Genomic DNA, 21,396 nt, shown 5'->3' with positions numbered 1-21,396 from the left:
ACCTTCAGCTCTGTGTGATTGCTAATGTCTGCCTGGACTCCACTGGGTGTTTATCCAGTGTAAAAACTGAGGTTTAAACCCATCTAGATGTACCACATCACAGTCTTGTTTTTCATTTTCTGCAATGTGCCACATGCCCTTCAAGTCAAATCGGATTTTCTGAGATTTATTGGTCAAAATCTGAATCAAATGCATAAGACACACTGATGTAGATGTCTGAAAAACACATCAATCAAATATACACAGACTATATAGACAGATCGTCTAAAGACTGCTGGAAAGGATTTGCTGTTTTTCTGTGATTTCAAACTGAACATCTTCTAATGCAAATCAAACAAAATTGGTGATTAAGTGAGCTTAAAATTTTGAGATTTTACATAAAAAAAAAACTGCTAATTATTACATAAATTGCATAAGTCATTACATTATTCTGACACACCCATCAAAAGTCTGTGAATGCTAATACACTTAAACCTTCAAATTCTTTACCTGTGCCACAACATGGTTTAATGTAAGGGAAATGTGAGACAATCAAACTGTAACTCTAGTCTAGGTTTGTAGAAGAGGTAGTGTAACCGAATGCCCTCAGGCCATTTAAGAAAGGAGTGACCAAACTAAAAGATTAGGCATCTTTTAGAAGTGCTTCGAGAGATGTGTATGTGTGTGGGGGTGGGGGGAGTAAAATGATGTGCCTTCTCCATATGTGAAAGTCCCCAGACTCAGCGGCCGCCACTCAGTTATGCGTGACCACCATCCCCTCCCATTAAATCAGCTTTTATCTTCTGAAAAGACTCATTGGCTTGTGTGGTTAGTTTTGTCTTCACTGTCTCCTGGCTTCACTGATCAGTCAATGTAAATTCAACTCGTAATTCTTTGGCTTCCGAAAGCAAAGAGATTGTCAGACGTCGTATAATCTGTTTCCCGATGCCTCGGATCTCCGCAGTCTGCCATCACACAAACACAAGAATAACTGTGCAAACAGTAAATATTTGATAACTGGCAGACTCCATCTCTGCTCGGCTTCTGCTCTCTTCAGTCTTCTTGTGTGGTCAAGAGAGCTGCAGGAATGCAAGCGAAGAGGAAAGCCAACAATGCTTTTAGAGCCACCAGAATCTTGTACATAAGCCCCTTGTGCTCCCCTGTGTGTGCAGAATACTCTCCCTTCAAAGAAGAGGCATGACTAGATAAAGGATTTTAATTGGTGCAGTCACTTCGCAAGGATAGGCTGGTGTGAGGAGGTCAAATAGAAAAAGACAAGGTAGACTGCAGAGAGAAATTCTTTTGCGCACTTTGACATTCAGCAAGAAGTACAATAGCTCTTTTTCCCCTTGTTTTGACAAAGTAGGACAGACAGTCTCATGTCTCGGAAATGAATGGAATAAATGTGTGGGAATGATCCCGGGGAGTGACTGTGATTAGTCTGGCTCCACTAGGCATGGTATCACAGCAGGATAACCTGGCTCAACAGGAACACTCACAGAGAGTAAGAAAGAGAAAGAGAGCGGGAGAGGGAGGGAGTGAAAGGCTTGTTCATGAGAGAGAGAAGCCTAGGGAACAAGCATGGTAATTTGGTCTCCGCAGACTGACAGTGATTTCTAAGATGGTAATCACATCAACTTTGTAGCTGAGGCAGAATGACATCACAGCGAGCAGCAAGCTGATCCCACCCCGCTGGTCTCTGATGGAAGTCCAACAGGGCCCAGAGCCCCGCTGCTGCGGCAGAACCACTCTATGGACAAGAGGACTGAGAGATATCAAGTGCTGCACTGAAGCAGGATCACTGCTGACGCCATCCAGGTTATTAAGAATTTAAGTAACTCTTCAGTAAGTCTTCAGTAAGGAATAATCTTCTCAAATATTAAAAGGAATAGGACAACATTTTGGGAAATGTTTCTCGTCTTCCTTGGCAAGGGATTGATAAGAAGAGAGTATATTAAACTTGAAGGCAGGGACACATGATCTCATGAACAGTCCGGTCACCACCCTGTAAAATTGACGACTGCCATTGAAGATCTCTCAGATCTTTGGCCATCAGCACGGCATAGCTTGTTAGCTTAGCTTTGTAAAAAGAGAAAAAGCCAGACTTACTCTGTCTGAATGATATTCAGCCAACCAACACACTTATTAAGTAATTTGTATAAATAAAACTAATGGAAGGTGTCTGCAGAGAACATGTAAGCTTTACAGGTCCTATGAAGTCTGCTTTAGTACCTCTGGAGAGAGCCAGACTTTTCCTCTGTTTCCATTTTGAGTAATAAGCCAAGACGAAGGCTGCTGGATGTTGCTTTATGGGCACTCTACAGAGATACTCTTCATATCTGACCCATGGCATGAAGTGAAAAAGCACATTTCCAAAAATGTTGAACTACTCCCTCAAGCCTGCATATTTGGAAAATAGCTGAGAGCTACTGAACAGCCACTGCTTTTTTCATCTCAGTTAAAACTGGCTTTCTGGGAATTTGTGTATGATTGTCATACTTGAGCCCTAAATAGCCGTGGACTCAAATAAAATACCAAGAAGCCTATGTCAGTGTCAGCACACCTGACACTGACATAGGCTGAATGAAAACGCACACACAATTAAAGCGTCACTTGGGCCTGCAGCACGCCAGATATCACCACTGCGTGTGTGGGCGGAGTTTGTCTTTGGGAGTGAATACTAATGAGGAGAGAGATGGCTGATCCATACGCTTTGTATCTGCCCCAGTAAGGGTCACCATCCAAACTTTGCAGGGACAGAAATGTGTCACCTAGCACATGAGCCCCTCCTTAACCAGCAGATTAGGGGCAACAGATTAAAAAGATCTGTCTTGGCTAAGGGGCACAGCCCATGTGAGGGCACCATATTGCATGTGAAATGCTGCAGTTTAGTAATAATATCCAATTGCTAAAGATCGTGACAGAATGACACAAGCAAGGAGAGAGTCTACATCCTTCATGTTCATCTAAAATCATCCCATATTAAATTAATTCCACAAACATCAGTTTTATTAGACATAGCTGTTGTATATGTATACTAATACATTCATGTAAAATGATTTAGAGCAATGTTTGGAAAGAGCGAGCAAAGCTATTCTACAGATCCTCAATATAAACAGTGCTGAAGTAGGCACCTCCTGTAAACATAGATGCTTCTGGCCCTGAGCTTGAAATCCCTGTGAGGGATAGATGAAGGATCCCAGGCATCAGTAAGGGCTACAGATATTGCTGGGAAGTTGTGTTCCTCAATGCTGCATCCCGCATATATTTCACCAGTTTCCATTTAGAGCTTGCGAGTGAATGCACTTTTATTCAGCGTTGCTGCTGCATAATCACTCTCATCCCCAATAAATCTCAGTTTTAACAAATATTTAAAAGCTGAAGCTTTTGAGTGAATGTGTTCACCATTGAGCATTGGTTAACAAGTGGAGTGGACTGTTCTGAAGTCAGAAAACACGAGCATTTCACAATCTGATATTTATCTGTGCCCTGAAATTAAAGTGTATTTATAATCAGTAATCATGGTCTCCTCTGGAGGCAATCATTAGAGCTTTTTCATGGAGGTAAATGCACTGTTACGAAAATGTTTTCGTCAAATTAGACGTCAGAAAATGATGAAGCGAGATGAAAACTTTTAAAAAACAATGTAATAACGACTAAAACGAAATCAAATGTAACTGACCTTTTCATCAATGATTAAAAACGTGACAATGAGTCTGAAAGAATACAATAAAACAATTTATTTTCGTCAACCAATTAGAGGAAATCTCTTCATTGCAAATGCACTTAAACTAAACCTTTTAGATGTTAGTCAGCTCTCATATCTGTCATAGATTTTGTCTAACTTAGATCATTATGGTATTCATCAACTGAACTTCGCCAATAAATGAAGCATTTAAGACGACTACAATATGACCAAAAAGACAAAAAATAAAAAATATATGAAAATGAACACCGGGTAAACAAAGTCTCAGTGGTTTGGGCTTATTCCAGCAGTTCATTTGTGTTGTAAGAAACGTGGCCCAATCACACCTCTATTCGCCCCCTGTTGGATTGTTAGCTCTGTGGCCTTGGAGAAAGTGAAAAGTCCAGATTAAAAGGTCACATATGTGCCCAGAGGAATGCGTCCTCCATCAACCCTATATTCCTTCACCCTCAGGGCTTCGGGAATGTCACCACTGTGAGGCTAGTCTCCTATTTCCTTCTCATCCCCACGCCACTCTCTTGACATGCCCTGATGACCGTGACCAACAAGAGCCATGTGGTATGGCAATATAAGCCTATGAGATACAACAAAAACAAAAAGAGATTAGGAAAAAAAAGAGGTTGACACAAACTGGGAAAAAAGAAAAACAGGTCTCAAGCTACTTATTTGGACGGCCTTAACAGCCTCATGAAAGACAGATTAAATAAAACATCATAATCCCAGGGCTCAGGGGAATACGCACTTCATTGAGGCAAGTCATTTGTTCTGTACTATGTAAAAAAAAAAAAAAAAAAAAGTCAGTATTCACACCACACATTCATTGTAAAATGTTCACATTTTAATGGTAGAGTGGTTATTAGTGAAGTTGCTCCTTGTGAGCACTGTCCCTCATCTGACATTTTTTCTTTGACGTTCTGTCTCAGCTGATGGTCTAAATAAGGGGTCCTTAGTTTCGGTGATTAAAGCTCCATATCAACATAAAAAACAAAATTACAGTAATAATAAACAATATCACCACTTAAAACTTTAAATTAACTCGGCCTCCATGGAAAATATGAGTCAATAAATGGAAAAACATTACGTTGCAGATGACTCGCTGCATGAATCATATTACAGCTGCAACACAGCAATTTATTGGAGGAAATGAAGGAGTGGATATCATCCTGCTGTACTCCTGTTGCCATCACATATGGCCAAAAAGCTATCAATCTTCAGGGGCTTCACAACAAAACAGGATACCCTCAGAAAACATGCAGCCAATCAGGCTCCGAGTCTCAGAGTCTCCCTCGGATATCTACCTGCTGTTACTCCAGAGAGAAGCCTGAGAGAGGAAAAGTGAAACTACACTGAAATGGTTTGGTTTAAGACAGTGAAGATGTGTGCATCTGCATATGGGCATCAAGGCTTCAGAGGTAAAATATGGGTCCTTATTTCATTCATACCTGTTACTAATGACCTCAATGTTGTTTCCGCTGTCAAAAAGGAACCAACATGATCAAATGTTTTTTGCTCAACCAACTTTGTTTGCCCTGGTGATAAAAGGTCTGCAGGAGACAAAGGCAATTTTTTCCAAAGCAAATAGTTGTAATCTCTCTGGTCTGCACCAACAACTGAGAGGCTGATGTGTATGAGCCTTTACTTGATTACTAACAACACTCTTTTCCCCTTAAGGGGGAAATTTTACTTTCTCTAGTAAAAGACAATGAGCTGATATAAAAACATCTTACGTGACACATCTAACACACTTCTGCTCGCTTTCAACCTACACAGATGGCTTTGTTGATACTACGTCTTCTTTTGAACATTTTCACTTGCACCTCAACCTCAATTTCCCCTTGACTCACGTCTTTCATAGCACCTTATGTCCGGGAAACCATTGGACACCTGATCCAAATTAAATTACTTCAAAATAACATGAATGAATATAGACTTTCACAATGGGCGACCACAGTGGGATTCACACTTCTGACCCGGGGTCGGTGCTTTGCCACTCAGCAACAAAGGCCCGTTTTTAATGTATACATCTCACAGATGGAGAGTGAGCAACCAGCTGCCCAGAGTCTTTCAAAGATGAAGCCCAACATAGTTCTTAGTTATTACACGACTTGCAGCACATGAGGTCATTGGAAAAGCATGTATGACTGCTATCAGAAATGTATTGTTCTCTGTTTAGGAGTGTGATTCCTTAAGTCTGTAACATAATAGAAGCACTGAGATGGGTCAGTGAGAGTAAGAATGAATAAATGACCGAACCCTGAGTCAACTGTAAAACAATAATGGCTCAAAGGGTCTGAATAATATCAGAGCAAAGTTTTATTGTTACAACTGTTCTGCATGAAACCTGACTTGGCATTGCCTGTAGTGCAACATGATCTGATGAAGAGGCATTAAAAGCTTCAGTCAAGCATTTGAACAATTCCACATCTTAAAAAAAAAAAAAAAAAAAAAAAAAAAATATATATATATATATATATATATTATAGTTAAACCTTATAGTCTATTTCTGTAAACATCTTGATTTGCTGATATAAACATTGATCAGGAAATAAGTTAAAAGTGTGTATATATCTAAAATTGTATATCTCATTGAAGCTTTTTTTTTTTTTTTTTTTTTTTTAAATCATTCAGTAACCTCTTTGATTTGGATCCAAAAATCACCCCAAGGACATTCAGACGCTTTCCCTCTCTCGCATGAAGTCATAAATTTGAAGGTGTTTCACAGAGGAGGAGGAGGGCAGCAGAGATAAACCACTCCTTGATACCTTATTCCCAACATATCAGATTTCAAGTATTCTCGTGGCAAAGGTCACCAAAAATGTACTGTGGGAAGACGAACCAGTCTTGGGAGTTGTGCAAAAACAGCAACATTCAAAAAAGGGTGTCAAGCATTATATGATGTTATAGTCCTGCAGCTGAATATTGTATTATTTCAGTGCGTGTGTGTGTGTGACCATCACAGAGTGAAATGACCTTAGTGCGTCAGGGAGGGCAGTGCTACACCTCAGTGAACACAGGGGGGAATAAAGCACTGAGAAGGTGTGGAGGGATGGACAGGGGAAGGGAAGCAGGTGGTGAAGTGAAGGAACCTGTGCTTTTCCTGTCACCTCACTCAGGATTAAGAGAGTCCAGAGGGTTTCTGTGCAGCCCTCTGGAGAGATGGGAGTCCAGGTAGGTTGAAGGCGTCCCGGTACAGGAGCCGGGTCAAAGATGGGGTGCACAGTGATAGAATGAAAGAGCAGCTCAGCCCACTTTAGGCAGGATTCATCAATTCTTCATGATGTGACCCAACACGAGCTGGCAAGTGGCACCACACATGCATGGGGGCATTCCTTAAATATGAGTGAGGCCATCACCAGGGCCCAGAGTCGGGTCCCCATGCCCACCGCCGTGTGTGTGAGAGCGCATGAGACACCAAGCCCAGACAGCGTGTGCTGGAGCAGGGCAGGACGGTCCCATGACCCCCAACACCAAGCCGTCCACACCTGCCACCGGCATCTCACAGCCTCACAGAGATTCATTTCTCAGCCTGTTGTTTTAAACTCAACCTCACCAGCCAACACTTCCTTAACAAGATCTACATCAGTGTTAACTTGTTGACCCCCCCTTCTAACGAAGAGCAGCTGGTCAGGCTGAAACATCGGCTTTCATGTACGCGTGCACATACAATTTAAACAAATATTTGTTGTGAATTGGCAAAAACTGGTAACAAAGAAAATGAGATCCCTCCACTGTCATGAGGCATGTGTGAATTGTACAGCCTACACAGAGACACTGAGGTTGTGTTGTGTTGAGGCAGATGAGAACGTGTAACTAAAAACAGGATTCCACTTAAATAAAAGGTAATTAATTCCTCCTGAGCGTGGACTGTATATGAAGATTCTCCCATCTGCTGCAGTGAAGAGTCGTACTCTGGCAGCCCAGCAGGTTGAGCACACACATCATTCTTTGGCAGACAACCAACATCAACAATAATCAAGGAAACAAGGAACACCAAATAGGGTGTGGGAATGTGTGCTGAATACAGTATGGTGAACTCTTGATGCCATGGCAGAAGGAAAGAAGCAACAGGCCAACCGTCCTGTTCTAGACTGTCAATGATTACCACTGAACCGGATCTTCCTTGGCTTCAAACAAAAAGCCGCCACAAAAAGGCACAACACAACAAAAGGAAGCATGAGCACTGTTGAAAATCAACTCACTTACAAGCCTCCAGCACGACAGCTGAGATTTCACTCACTCACACAATTTATTCCTTATACGCATGTGAGACGACCATACATATGTATCCCTTTCAGCTACAGGGAAACTGAGTGTCCAGGTCCAAAAAGGATGAGTGTTTCATAATTCCTTCATGTGGATAAAATAACAGCAGCACAATTCTAGTGTGCCCCTCCCCACGTCCTGGAGCCCTGTGACTGTGTTTAAACCAAGAGATCAGACACCCATAATCTCCATTGTCCCATCCTGGGTAGACGACAGGGTCCTACCATGGCCCACTTTAACAAGCAGGGCCATCTGCAGCGTCACAGATGGCTCTGGCAGTGTTGCACAGGTTCCCATATTCAGATCGAGGGCTAACATGATAAAACGAACCCCCACCCCACACACACACACACGCACACACACACACACACACACACACACACACACACACACACACACACACAGAGTGAGGGCAAAAGAAAAACCTTGGAATTGTTGCTGCTTGTGTAAACTCATCATAATCTCTCCTGGTATGGATATGGCTATTTATTATGTTCTTAAGCCTAGAATAACACGGTGGCTATTTTTCAGACTGTATCCGTGGCTTTATCACAGGTCTCCGTCTGCAACCTGAATCTCCTCAAACACGCAGCATGTGGTTTTGATTGCAAGGTGTTATTCTCCTCCGTCAGACCTTAAAGATGTCTTTGATCCGGCAGGATTGCTCAATACGGCTTCCTCGCGTCAGAGTCCACACTGTTCAAACTAACAAGAAGGTTCACTGGCAACACAACAACACAACACAACAACGACAAAAAGGGTTAGGGTTAGAAGCAAACAAAAAAAGAAGCATTGTATAAATGTCAGAGATGAATAGGTGATAAGGGTGATAAATGAGGAATGTGTGTCATAAGCTGGTGCCACTGTGGCATGAGTGCACACACGGTCATGCAGTAAAACACGCTTCTAGGACACATGTAGAGAAAGAATTTAAATCAATAGCCACTCGTCTTTTCTGCCAAATGAGTCTGACTCCAACATGTCTTGCTGCCAAGGTAAGAGACGTTACATTAAGTGAATAGAGAGACTTCCCGCTGACAGCCTCATTCAAAAATGTCCCACGGCTGAGAGCTCGGTTTCTCATTGGCTGCTGAAGCTTCTGGGCATCATCCCAGTAAGGGGGCTTTGACCTTCACCTCGTGGCCAGGCAAGCTCCAAGCTCTGATGGGCGAGTGTGCCCCAGCTTTGTGTCCCTCAATGGAGAGGTAATGAGTCACACAAAACTTCCCAACAGCAAGCCAGCTGGCATGCAGCTTGCTCTTACAAAGAGATCTGTGAGGGTAAGCTTTAGCCAGAGCGCCGCTCTGTTTCAGCATGGCAGCCTTTCAAGCCGTGCTTTCCATTTCACATACACAGATGCTTTTATGTCTGTATCTCAGTCAGAGATGCTTCTGTTGTGTGTGTTTCCAGAGGGCTCGTGTAACTTTTGATCTCACTGCTCCTATTCATGCTTAGGCCTCTCTGATCAGATTAGAGGTAGACATTTCCACACACGGGTATGACTGTGCTGAATGGGCACCAGGATGAATAAGTGATACATTTTAGCTGATACGTAGCATTGCTTTGATGCAAATGCTGTTTCAAATGATCAAATACCGAGATTTGTTTTGCGTGAATAACAGATCAAACTTCCCAAAATAGAAGACTATATTTACCTATTCAAAAAGTATCCCAAAGGTCCCACTATACCCTGGAGCTTCCCACAGATAGACTGACAGACATCATGGCCATGGAATATTTGGTGATTTAACTCAAAGCGAGGGTGTAGTCAGCAAGAGTTTGAGTAATAGGTGAAAAGTGGTAAAAGCGGTCCTATTAAAAAAAAAAAAATCCAGGCCTCAGACTGTATTAAGTTATTTATGTGTGTTGTGTTGAGCAATAATGTTAGTCAGTTGGAACGAGAATGTATTTTGGAAAATCTTTCAGTTTCCCACACAGGGTTAAGTAGAGGATGAAGGAAAGAACTACGCACAAGCTGAAACACACAAACAAACAGTGATGTCTGGTTCCAGTTTAGCAGTATTCCTGTAGGAGGAGAAAGTCTCTGCCACTAACCAAAGACACCTTCCACGGTTCTATGAACTCCAATGTGTCAGCCAGCAGGTGGGACCTCGTGGCTCAACGTGGCACAGCAGCACCTTTAAGTGGCTTCCTATTCCGACAAACTCGATGTGAATAGTAGACAGCACGCTGACCTTGCAGTACTCCCCTGACGCAACAGTGAACAACAGCCCTCACATTTCCCATAAATGACTCGTCATAGAATTATATTTCCAGGAACTTCTCCAGGGAATGACAGTGAAAACAAAACCACAACTGTAGTGACTGAAACTACAAATTGTGTTATAACCAAATCTCTATCAGATATTTCCATTAAAATAATAATACGCATGTAAAACAAAACAAAACAAAACAAAACAAAAAAAAAACTGACCGCTGAAGAGAATTTAGCCAATGTCTAAACTTTCAAGGCCATTGCTCCAATGAAAGCAAACACTTTCCCAGCTGTTAATGACTTTATCATTATACACCTTGCCTAATAGCATCAATGAAATATTTTAATGCTGACTCCTGAAGCCATGGTGGTTGCATTTAAATTACCATCGATTCCTGGTTTTTACTGTTTCCCACAGAGTTCATAACTTCACCAAAACCACTGCAGAGACAAAACTTTCCAAGCCCGTCTTCCCATGCCATACTGTAGATCCCAATTACCACTTTGCTTTGAAGTGGAGTCCCTTCAGTAAAACCAAATTGTCCTCCACTTAATATGAAGCATTTTCTTTTAAATGGCAATAGTCTTTGTCTGATTATTTATGTTGGCAAGGGTGGAAAACCAGAAGAAAAAGCTCATTTGATTTATTCAACATTGTACAACCAAGAACGAAGCATAAACTGCAGTAAGTTGTTCTGTAATGGCTTGCTGCATGATGAAGAGCCAAACCAAGGCAGGCTGGGCAAATCATCACAAGAGCCCTACAGCGGCTATGATGGAGGATAGAAATGTTATGAATTGAAAGTAAGATATAGCAGTTCCATGTTTTCTCACAGTTAAATATCTAACGGTAAATGCTGTATAGAGACGCTGTAACATGAGGTCAGTAAGAATGGCTATAACAAAACTGAAAGCATTTACTTGGAAATAAAATAAACCCTGTTAGTCTTTCGGGCTGAGCCAAGGGACATTCAGTCGACTTGTGAACAGATACACAGAGCAGCCAGATCTGTGCCTGCTCTTACAAATCTCCATCATTTGTAATTTATATTAGTACTCATAAACTATATCAAATATGAAACCAAAACCCCACAGTACAAAGCCTGCATTCTGGGTTGATTAGTGGTCAGCAACTGTTTAATGTAGAGAGGCTGAAAAGCAGAACAAAATGGAGGGGAGGCCATCTATTTGCTATAGAAGGATGGCCTCTTCCCACTGGGGCTGCTGAGAGTGGGACTGGCTGCATCCCAAGATAAGAAACTAGGATATAGGGATGAGACCCAGAAGCTCAGAGAAAGCTTGCAGTCAGAAGAGAAGAACAAAGTATATCAAGTGCCTAGGGGAATGGGCAGGCACAGAAATTACTGGCAAGAATAAAAGATGAAACCGGATGGCAAGGAGAAGAAGGGAATAACAAAAGCCAGAACGGGACGATCAACTTGTGTGTGTGTGTGTGCGCGCAATGATCCTGGTGGAAAGGAGCTGTGCTTTTAAGCGGACCTCTCCAGAAAAGCTTCTTTGGAGGCCTCAGGTCATTCTCAGAGCCACAACTAAAGCTATCTGGAGCATTAAAATGATGCACATTTGAAATGAAATCTTCACAATTCAAAAATGAAATACTGGACTGGAGCAAATTTTGTACATCTGCTCACCAATTCTCATTTTAAAAAGCATGATTTAGCATTTCCCCTAATAAAGTCTAGCCTGTCAGGGAGTGCCATCCATTCACTGCCCTTTAAAGTGTAAACAATTGTGACATGTGAGGATCTACAGGACTGTCTCCACACAGCAGGAGGCAGATAAGACCACAAAGAGGGGGTCTGGCCTGGGGTTATAGAAGTCATATGGGGACAGCAGAGGACAGTTTACTAGATCAGAAGATACAGAATAGGTAGGTGAGGGCAATTATTCATTACGTCATTAATATAAGACAAAGGGGACGATAAAGTCATCCATAAAAACTGTAGTTTAGCAGATACATTAGATAGTAGATACAGCAAATGCCAGTCCATGAGGAATTAAATAAAACCCAACAAGGAGAAATCATGGTGGCCATATTGTCATATTGCCCCACCCTCACATCCAGCAGGTGCTTTCTTTCCTTCATTCATGCAATGGCGGAACTCTGTCTATATACAGAGGATAGGTGAGGGGAGTTTACATTCCACTCAAATCCCAGTCTAAACACCTGCATGGCAGACTACCACCACACATATTCCAGTCCTGAACCAAATCAGTGACTTACTTTTCCTACATTATCCAGTCTGTCTAGATATTGCTTTACTGGTGGCTTTTTTTAAATGCCAATTTTAACCGTTCAATTTGCAATGGTCACTTCAGCCTTTCAATAGATTGTGGGGATCAACTAACTATAAGAATATATTTCCGTAGTCACCCCCTCAGATCCTTTAGCCCTCATTTCCTTCTAATCTCACCCTGCAGGCAGCGAACTGACAACTCAGAGTTGAAAAAGTACAGGACAAAAGAATTTTACTTGACTTTTTATCTCATCTTCCTGTAAAGATCCTGAGATGTGTCTTATGTGTCTCTGAGGTGGTCGCGGCCTCTTAGGAGGGCGGGATTGGAGGGAAGCACAAAAGTGGGACAGGAGATGAAATCATTTAAAAATCAGCTTGAGCGAGGAGCCCTAACACAGGTGGCCTGAAATGCTTCTGGAAAGTGGGAGCAAGACAAAGGCCAGCTGACATCAGTTTTATAGTCCTATGGAGAAGAATGTGGTGAAGTGCTATACACTGCATGCTACAGAGAAGTTAGTTTAACTTAAAGGCAGAAGTATATTTACTTAGTCTTTGTGTGAAATAAAAGACGAAGAGAGGTGAACAGATGTTGAAGCCACATCGACAGAACGTCTTTCCTGAGCTGAAGCTCCACTCATCAGCGTTTTTTAAAATACTGTCCGCTATTGGCAGAAAAAGCAGTGCAAGGCAACACAAGCCATGTAAAGCATTACGATGTATGTGATTAAATGCTGTCTGTATCGTTTCGCTGCAGTTCAATGTGCAGCAAGTAAAGGAAAAGAAATATCTTGGAAAGCTCAGTTCAGTTATTGGCCAGTGGACCGGCCAAATGTTAAATCCACTGTAATTGGGCAGTTGAAGCTTCAGAGGCTGAGTGATAGGCAAGATGGAGTTGGGCATGTTTGGTCTTTTGTTTTTTGAAAGGCCTACGTAGTGGGGGTTGAGAAGTCAACAGGCTTTTGAGGTCAGCAGGGAGATGACATTGCCCCCCACCTCTTCAGACTGGAATTGTCCTCCCAGTGTCTCTGCCCCACACTCAGGACTCCATAAAGTGTAATTACTGCAGGGGAATGTTATTACATGGGCGAACGGTTGTGTATGAGAGACACATACACACCTCAGGGCATCGCTCACTGACAACAAACCAAAGCTTAGCTTCTCCTGGAGGAACCTGACATTAAAGAAAAAAAAAAAAAACAACCCATGAATTCAGACGCTAAACACAAATATTGGTCTATATATGTGAAAATATACAGACTAACAAAGAGATCTCAGACAGACGTATAAACCCCCACACTCAGAAGCACTTGCTCTCCTGGAGGGTCCTGCCACAGGAATGTAAAGTGTAATCATTCACACATTTCCCTACAGCACAGCAATCAAAAGCCCTGAACACCTGAACCTTCACTTTAACTAAATATCTCCTTTTCTAAAACAAACAGGCCCCCCATTTTCCCCCATATCTTCTAATCACACTAGCTACCAAGCCTCTTTGGGGAGCATGTGTGAGGTACAAGGTCCCAAAACTGCAAGCAAGCACTGCGGTTTCCTGGTCACTTGCTGTTTGGAATGCTTGACTTGACGGAATGGTTCAGTGCAAAACCACTGAGACAGCAGGCCAGGCAGTCCACCAAGGCCCGAGGTGCTGAGACCTACACATAGTTAATGGAAAAAACCTTCACCTTAACCTGGTGCAGTGACCACTTTGCTGATTCTAGTACCAAATTGCTCTGACAATAACAAACCAAAGAAAGCTGTTGGTTTTATATTTGATACTTGCTCCACACTGTGGGCCCAAAAATGCAAAGTCAGAGTTATGAGTCTATGAGTCTGGAGCTCAGCTGTGAATGTTGACATCGGCTGTAAGACAGATAGGTGATTGAAAAGAACAAGTCACAGCATCAAGGCTGTCTGGGCCTTCTCAGTGTCTGTCTGGGAGGAAATGTTGGGAGGTTGGTACTGGAATCAGTGAGCATGTCTTTGAAATGTGCTCTGTAATTAGAAGGGGTGGTATATCAATGGCAGGTTGTCTGGACCTGCCAAAATATGCTCACAGTTCTGATAATGAAAGCAATGGAGGCTCTTTATCCACTTTACCCAGTCCTTTCTTTGTAAGAACAATTGTAAAAAAAAAAAAAAAAAAAAAAAGAAAGGAACACAAATCGGAACTAAAGTCAAGAATATGTTGGTACATGCAATTCGGCCTCATATGTTGAACTCAAAAAGTAACGAAGACCACTGCTGATATGAATTCCAGCATTGACTGATATTGATCTAGTATGTATCGTGCATTGACTCACTGCCATAGCCTCACTTAGTTAAGTCCCAGTAATGGCTGGACCAGGTCAGTCAAACGCAGAGTGGACGCACTGTCAGTGGGCTAATGTGCCTTCCTGCCCTGGTCTGCTCCCGCAGCAGAGATGATGTGCTACTGTGACTGTCCACACAAACTTTTATCCAGGTCAGCAAAGCTCGCAGCGCTGCACGAATTTCACTTCACTGAAGGGGAAGGCCAGCTCTGGAGTCAAATCAAGAGACAGAGAGGATGGAAGCTGCAGTGCAGAGCGACAAGGAGCTCAGCCTTACTACAAATGTTATTAGAGCAAGTGGAAAAGCAGCACAGTGGAAAGCCTGAAGCATCTTCAACCAAAGTAGTGAGCGGCTATAATGTCCCGTCTTTGCTGAAATGTTATGTAACATTTTAAATTTCAGGCATGTCATTGTGTGCTTTGCACTGACTGCAGCTCGTGCCAAAGTTTGGGTGTTGCTGTAGCAAAGGCCCGATCGCCTCTGAGCTTTAGTCTCGTTCTGGGAACTGCCAAGCGCAGCTGATCAGCCAATCTTAGGGAACCGCCGTGGAAGCTAAGGCTGAAGTAGGTCAGAGAGGTAGGGTGGAGCCAGGTTGTACAATAATAAGTAAATGTACTCTAAATCTGTCTAGATACACTAAGAAAATATTTGCAGAAGCCCCTGGAGCTGCTGGAGAGGAGCCTACTAATGCCACATCCATACCACTCTGCAGCATGCAAAATAACTGTTTGTGGTCTCTGACAGGCTGCTGTGTTTTCATTTTTATTGTTATTGTTATTATGCTGTTATCATTGTTACTGAATGTTACAGTTACACCAACTAAGACCAACGTTAAATATTGGTCGTAGTCAAATATAACACAATTCATTTGCACAGTGCCTACTTTATATGAAGCAGAATGACACAACAGACTTTCAGAAATGTATGTTTGAATACAGCTACAGGTCAGACAACATCAAGCACGCCAACCACCTTCTGTGGAGCTTGGCTGGAAGCAGGTGAGTTCTGTAATCATATTAATTATTATATCTGTAATTATATATCCTGTTAATAATGCCTATATGGACTCTTAGAGAGACACAGTTTTGGTAATCAAATATTCACAATTTTTTTCACTAGAACATTCACATCAGATATGAACTTTATGACTTGTCCCAGTCCGTACATTTACAATTTGTCCATTTGTCCACACGTGGATGCTATGAAAATCTATTTTTGTACTTCGGCCAAACCTCTGAACATAGCATATTAATCTCAGCTAGGACACCAAAATGGCTACAACCAGCCCCGGTTATTAGGGTTAGGGTTAAGGAAAAGTGTGGTGAATTTATAGACTCCTAATCAGGGTGGGCAGGAATGCGGTTGCATTCCTACGTCACAATAATAGCAGCAGCAGTTTATGTTGTTTCTACTCAGCAAAGTTAACTGAGTTGTTACTGTAACCACGCCCTAACTTAGTAGTTCTTGCGTCTAAACTTAAACAAGTTAGCTGTTTTGGTGCTCACTACTGTAACCATGACAATCTGGGTCCGGGTGGGGTCCCCTAACCCCAACCGGACCCTGATGCCATATGACTGCTATTTCAAGAGACAAAAACAACCTGTTTTGCTGTTCATCTTAGAAGATTGGTTGGAAATCCCCGTAAAATTACTTGCAGCACTAAGGGCTTATGATGTAATACTACAATAGACATTGTTTCCTACTCAAAAGTCACAAGATTATTATTATGCAAAATGCACGCATTTTTCAAAACAATTGCACTATTGGCTTAACAAGATGCTGGTCTTGTATCCATAATGAGCAGAGAGAGACTGCTGCTTTGCTCCATTTGGTATTGTGAGGCAGTCACTGGTGCGGTCTGCACAAGGAATGTGGTAAATTTGCCAGCCATGTGCTCGTGGACCAGAAAAGCTAGCAGGCCACTTGCCGCCACAAGTATTACGGCTCACCCTCCGCATTGAGCCAGTGTAACTTGAAACCCATCTGAAAGCTCTGACATGGAAGTGTACTACAGAGCCCAGTCTGGCTGTGGAGCTCTGATGCTAGTCCAACACAGACATTGATGGGGTGTCACAGCAGAGCTGTCAAAATCATGGGCTAGGGGATAAATGCCAGGCGCCAAGCTGTGTTTGAGTGTGTGTGTGTGTGTGTGTGTGTGTGTGTGTGTGTGTGTGCTTGTGTGAGAGAGAGCGTGAGGATAAGAAAGCGAATGGGTGTTTGGCTTTTCATTTAAAACTGAAACATTTTTAGCTGGGATGTTTACTTCAATCCCACATAAATAGACACAAATGAATTTCTAACAGTTGGAGCATAACTTATGATGCGTCTACATATACACGTGAAAGGGCAATAAGTATAGTAAATGTTGTAAATAAAGATTGAAGTGAATATGAGATGGACAAAAAGTAAAAGAGAGCTTACGCTTCCAGAGAAAAACAAAACAAAACAAAACACGTGAGCTGACCTAAACATGCCAGCGTCTCATTGAGCATTACAAAACATTCCTGGATACACTGGTATCACCACCGCTTGTCTCATGCACAGGCAGTCATACACAGCTAAGGGGGTTGGTTCTGTTGGCCCAGCGCTTGTGAAAGCCTCACCTATGGGGCAGGGTCAGCCGATATGGTGAAAGGATCTGCAGCTGTGTCGTCCAGCAGTCATCTTACAGAAAAGATGCAGCCGGGTGATAAAAGCTCATCTGCGCCAACAAAACAATTGGTGCCTTGAACTGCTCCATTTACACGGATTGTTATTCAGATGAGGGAGGGTCCTGTTGTTTAAAGCTGCCCCTGACACCATTAACATGAAAGACACAATTAAGAGTAATTAGGCTTTTCCAGCCCAAAGCGGTTATCTGCTAACTTAGCATGCAACATTCTCTGAATAACATGGTGGAGGAAAGCAGCATTTCTGGAAAACAGCAAAACAATGTCACCAATGCCACTGTGCAGCATGGAATTAACTAAACAATGCCTGAGAGCAGACGCGTCCAAAATTTGCAACTTATTTATGACCACACCAAAGCAGCTGCAAAACTGCTGTGTCAGTCAGGTCTGAGAGGGGCAGGGTCCGTGTTTTAAAAACCTTTAGGCAGTATAATGCACTCACAGACCACAGAGAGCCGGATCTGTGGAACATGCGAGGACTTGCTAAATGTAACAGTAAATCCGCTGGCATATGTCCAAGATGGCGAAAGTGATCCAGAGATGGACACTTTTTTTGGGGGTGGGGAAGCAGCAAGGAGTATGCACGGCCTTCCCCTGTGCTTCTTTAAGAATGGGATGGGTTTACACACACACACTCACTATTATCACATTGAATGGTAGTGGGGGGGGGGGGGGGGGGGGTGTTGCTGACAGAGATTAAAAGGGCCATGGCCTCATGCTGGGTTATCTGGGTAATGAATTCTTCTTGGTGACCAGGCAGAGCTCCCCACATGCTGCAGGACAGCTGTGAGGAGCAGAGCTTCATGGACCTTCTGAGGAGAGTCCAGGCGCTCAGCCCCCTCCAGGCCCGAAGTGCGCCACTAACAGCCAAAACCACCTGTAACTTCACTGTCACACACCCCTCACCAGGAGCACCAGGGCCCCGAGACACCTTAAAAAGACGGATAAACGTGGTGGGACCACTGGAATAAAGCGGTCCACTTAAATAGTGGCTTCTTTTTTTAGTTTATTTTTTGATAACTTCTTTAGTTTTCTAGTTTTAGTTGGATAACTTATTTTTTTTTTATCTGCGTCACTGTAGTAGAAATAAGTTGTTTTTGGTTTTTTTTTTTTAAGAAAAAAGTTAAAGTGATGCCTCCTCGTGTCCTCCTCCAGTCGTACTTACGCACTGGCTCCTGTTTGGGCTCCAGGACGGAGCAGGTCTGCTGGAGCTGCTGGAGTCTGCCCTGCAGCCCCCTGGCCCGCAGGCCGGTGGAGGTGAGCTCGGTCTCCAGCTCCTGGAAGACGGAGCAGGCGTGCTTAGCCAGATCCGACAGCTGGCGCAAGGTCCGGGACAGAGCCACATTACTGATGGAGACCAGATCCTCGAAAAGGAGAGCCTCCTCGCTCGGGACGCGATACCTGCAGAGTAACTGGGGTTCCACGACTCGTTTGGCAAATGGCATGTTGCTGCGGATCGGGGAATAAATCCGACAAAAGTCACCCGAGGGTGAGCAGAAAGTAGTTCTTTCCCCCAGAGCCCTGATCCGGACTGTGTGAACTCAGCTGCTGTTTGTGCCCCCCATCCTTTCTTCTGTTAGACAGGACTGTGGATCTGCTGCCGCTGCGCCGGGTCATCTGCTGTCCCCTGACTGACTGTTTTTCACTGCTCCAAAGTAGAGGTGTTTTTTTGTGAGAAAAAAGTACGGGGGCGGGGGTAAGACCTGGGGTGGAGTCTCAGCTTTTCTCTGGATTCGGATTGGAATGAGTACAACCACCCAGCAACAGTAACTGGGACACCACCAGTCACACTGTGCATCATTGTGATTGTAAAAGTGGCTCTTAAAAAAAAAAAGCAAACTCTGGGTTATTGGCTTTGTGCTCTTCAAACATGCTCTCCTTTCTGCAAGTACAATCCTTCCTTAATACAAGTGCACGACAGATCCAGGGACAGTGGCTGAAAATAACACCCCCTGGGTTTTTGTGGCAAGAATAAGGAGTCTGTGATGTAAGAGGAAGCAAGGCCATTTAGTGCCATAAATCTAAAAGCAGAAATATGAAATCAGTACTCTGAGATCCAGAGAGCCAGCGTCCCACAGGAGGAATATGTTCTCTCCTGTTAGTTTTTGTTAAAATTCCTACTGCAGCATTCTGGATGATCTTTAAGTGTAAGGCTGAAAAAAAAAACAAAACTATTTTACATCCTCCTGGCTCATTAGATGTGTTTTCTTTTCAATATATTGCAAATGATAAAAATCAATTTTAGGGTAAAGAATTTAAATGCTAAATTGAGACACGAATATTAAATGACACGACTCATGACAAAAAGAAAAAGTTTCTTGCGTTGCTTGACAATTCCTTTTTACAGACACAAGAATGTCAAAGGAACATTAAAATCCAAACAACTCCACTTGGGCTCAGCTCCTGGTTCCAGCTTTCCTTCCTTCTGATAGAGAGGTTTCAACTTTTGAGTCGGTTCGCAGACAAAACAGGACATTACAACCTGCCACCTTAATCTCTGGGTAACTGTCTGTGAAGGCCGTCATTCTGACAATGGTTTTCAGAGAAGTTTTATTGTGATGAAAACAATGATCAGTTTCAGCCCCACTTTTAACTTTCACCTTATTTTCAGAGCAGACAACAAAAGAAACAAAAGACTTGCACACCACTACTGTAACATATCCATGACTCTGTCATTCACATTAGTTTGACTTTTGCCTGTTGCACTGTGAGGTGTATGAGGAGTATCTGTTAAAAACAAATGTGCAGAGAAAAAGAACAGATAAAAAAAATATTTGCTCGATGTATTTATGATGTCATGAAACTAGCTCAGAATTAGTCTTTCCAGATCTCTTATTCTTCTGTCTACGTTAGTGCTTGCGCCCATCTCTGTATGCTGACCTAACAGCCCGGGCTCAGCTTCATTCACATTTGCTGAATGAGTGTTTAGTTAAACCCCAGCAGCTGACGGGGCCAGAATCAACAGAGGTGATAGCCTATATGCTCTTCCTGCGGACTAACTAAAGTCCACAGCAGAAGTGCAACCTTTGCAAAGCCCGGTATGGGACAAAGGAGAGATGAGAGAAACGGCGCATGTCGTCACCTTTGAGTAATGGTGCTGCAACAAAAACCTAACTTGATCAGACAAAAGCTGATAATCTTTGTTGTTAGAGGAGACAGCTTTAGCTTTTACCCTCTGGAGAGATATGGCTATGGTTTATATATACTGGACCCGAAAGCAGTGTTCTCTGTCAAATATTGGTTGTTCCATTTGATCAGGGGAGAACGGGGAGAGTTGGAATATGTTTGTATTTTCATATATTCATTTTATTCGATATATTCGTATTTTTTTTAATTTTGAGTGTGTGTGTCTGACAGAAAGAGAGAGAGAGAGTAAACCAAGTATGTTTTGCTGTAAGTCATAAGAATTTAAATGCAATAAGAAAACTCCAAAAAATGTGCACCAGTTAAAAAAAGTGAACATCTGTCTCTACGTTAGAGAGCTACTCTCACACAGGTGGAAAAAGGTATGAAGTGAACATCTGTAGAAACATTCAGCCGATATCTAACGTGTATCTGATTGGGAAAACTTCGAGCGGTTTTCCAAGGAGCATTTGGCCTCTAAACTGTAGTTTATGTGGCATGAATTAAATTCTACCTGAAAGCACTAAACATCATTGTCTCAAGCTAGACGAATCATTAATAGCAATAACCATGTCGGTAATAATAACCCAGCATGAGATAGCTAGATAGCAATTATATCTAACAGGCATATACTTAGAGACAACACATGGCGGACACATATAGTTTCGTCATCTCATGCAGCTGTCATGTTGAAATGCAAAGCAAACACTTTTAAGTGGTATTTATAGTTCAGTGAGAATAGCTCCTTGTTAAGTTGTCTGGTTTAATCCACAAAGACACTCCTCTCCTGATGTATATGATGAACTACATCCTGCAGAATGAGAATAGATACTTTAAATTGAAGAGGCAGGTACCAACATGCAGGACAGTGCC

The 21,396-nt window shown here is 42.6% G+C and overlaps 1 protein-coding gene across 2 annotated transcripts in view; it reads right to left on the bottom strand.

Annotated features, from left to right (window-relative positions):
* nhsa (Nance-Horan syndrome a (congenital cataracts and dental anomalies)) overlaps positions 1-19,038 on the bottom strand; it is a 53,129-nt gene extending 34,091 nt beyond the window's left edge. Inside the window, exon 1 of one of the 2 annotated variants that reach the window (XM_029499862.1) lies at positions 18,566-19,038. In XM_029499862.1, the coding sequence (XP_029355722.1) occupies positions 18,566-18,845 (280 nt within the window). In that variant the 5' untranslated portion in view covers positions 18,846-19,038. Of the gene's footprint in view, positions 1-17,334; positions 18,039-18,565 lie in introns of those variants that run through there. The other variant, XM_029499864.1, reaches the window with a different exon arrangement.
* Positions 19,039-21,396: the final 2,358 nt, after the last annotated feature.

The sequence above is a fragment of the Echeneis naucrates genome, chromosome 4, assembly GCF_900963305.1.
Source record: "Echeneis naucrates chromosome 4, fEcheNa1.1, whole genome shotgun sequence".
NCBI classification, from domain to species: domain Eukaryota; kingdom Metazoa; phylum Chordata; class Actinopteri; order Carangiformes; family Echeneidae; genus Echeneis; species Echeneis naucrates.
The sequence above is the reverse complement of the archived record's forward strand: the minus strand, read 5'-3'. Positions and strand labels throughout refer to the sequence as shown.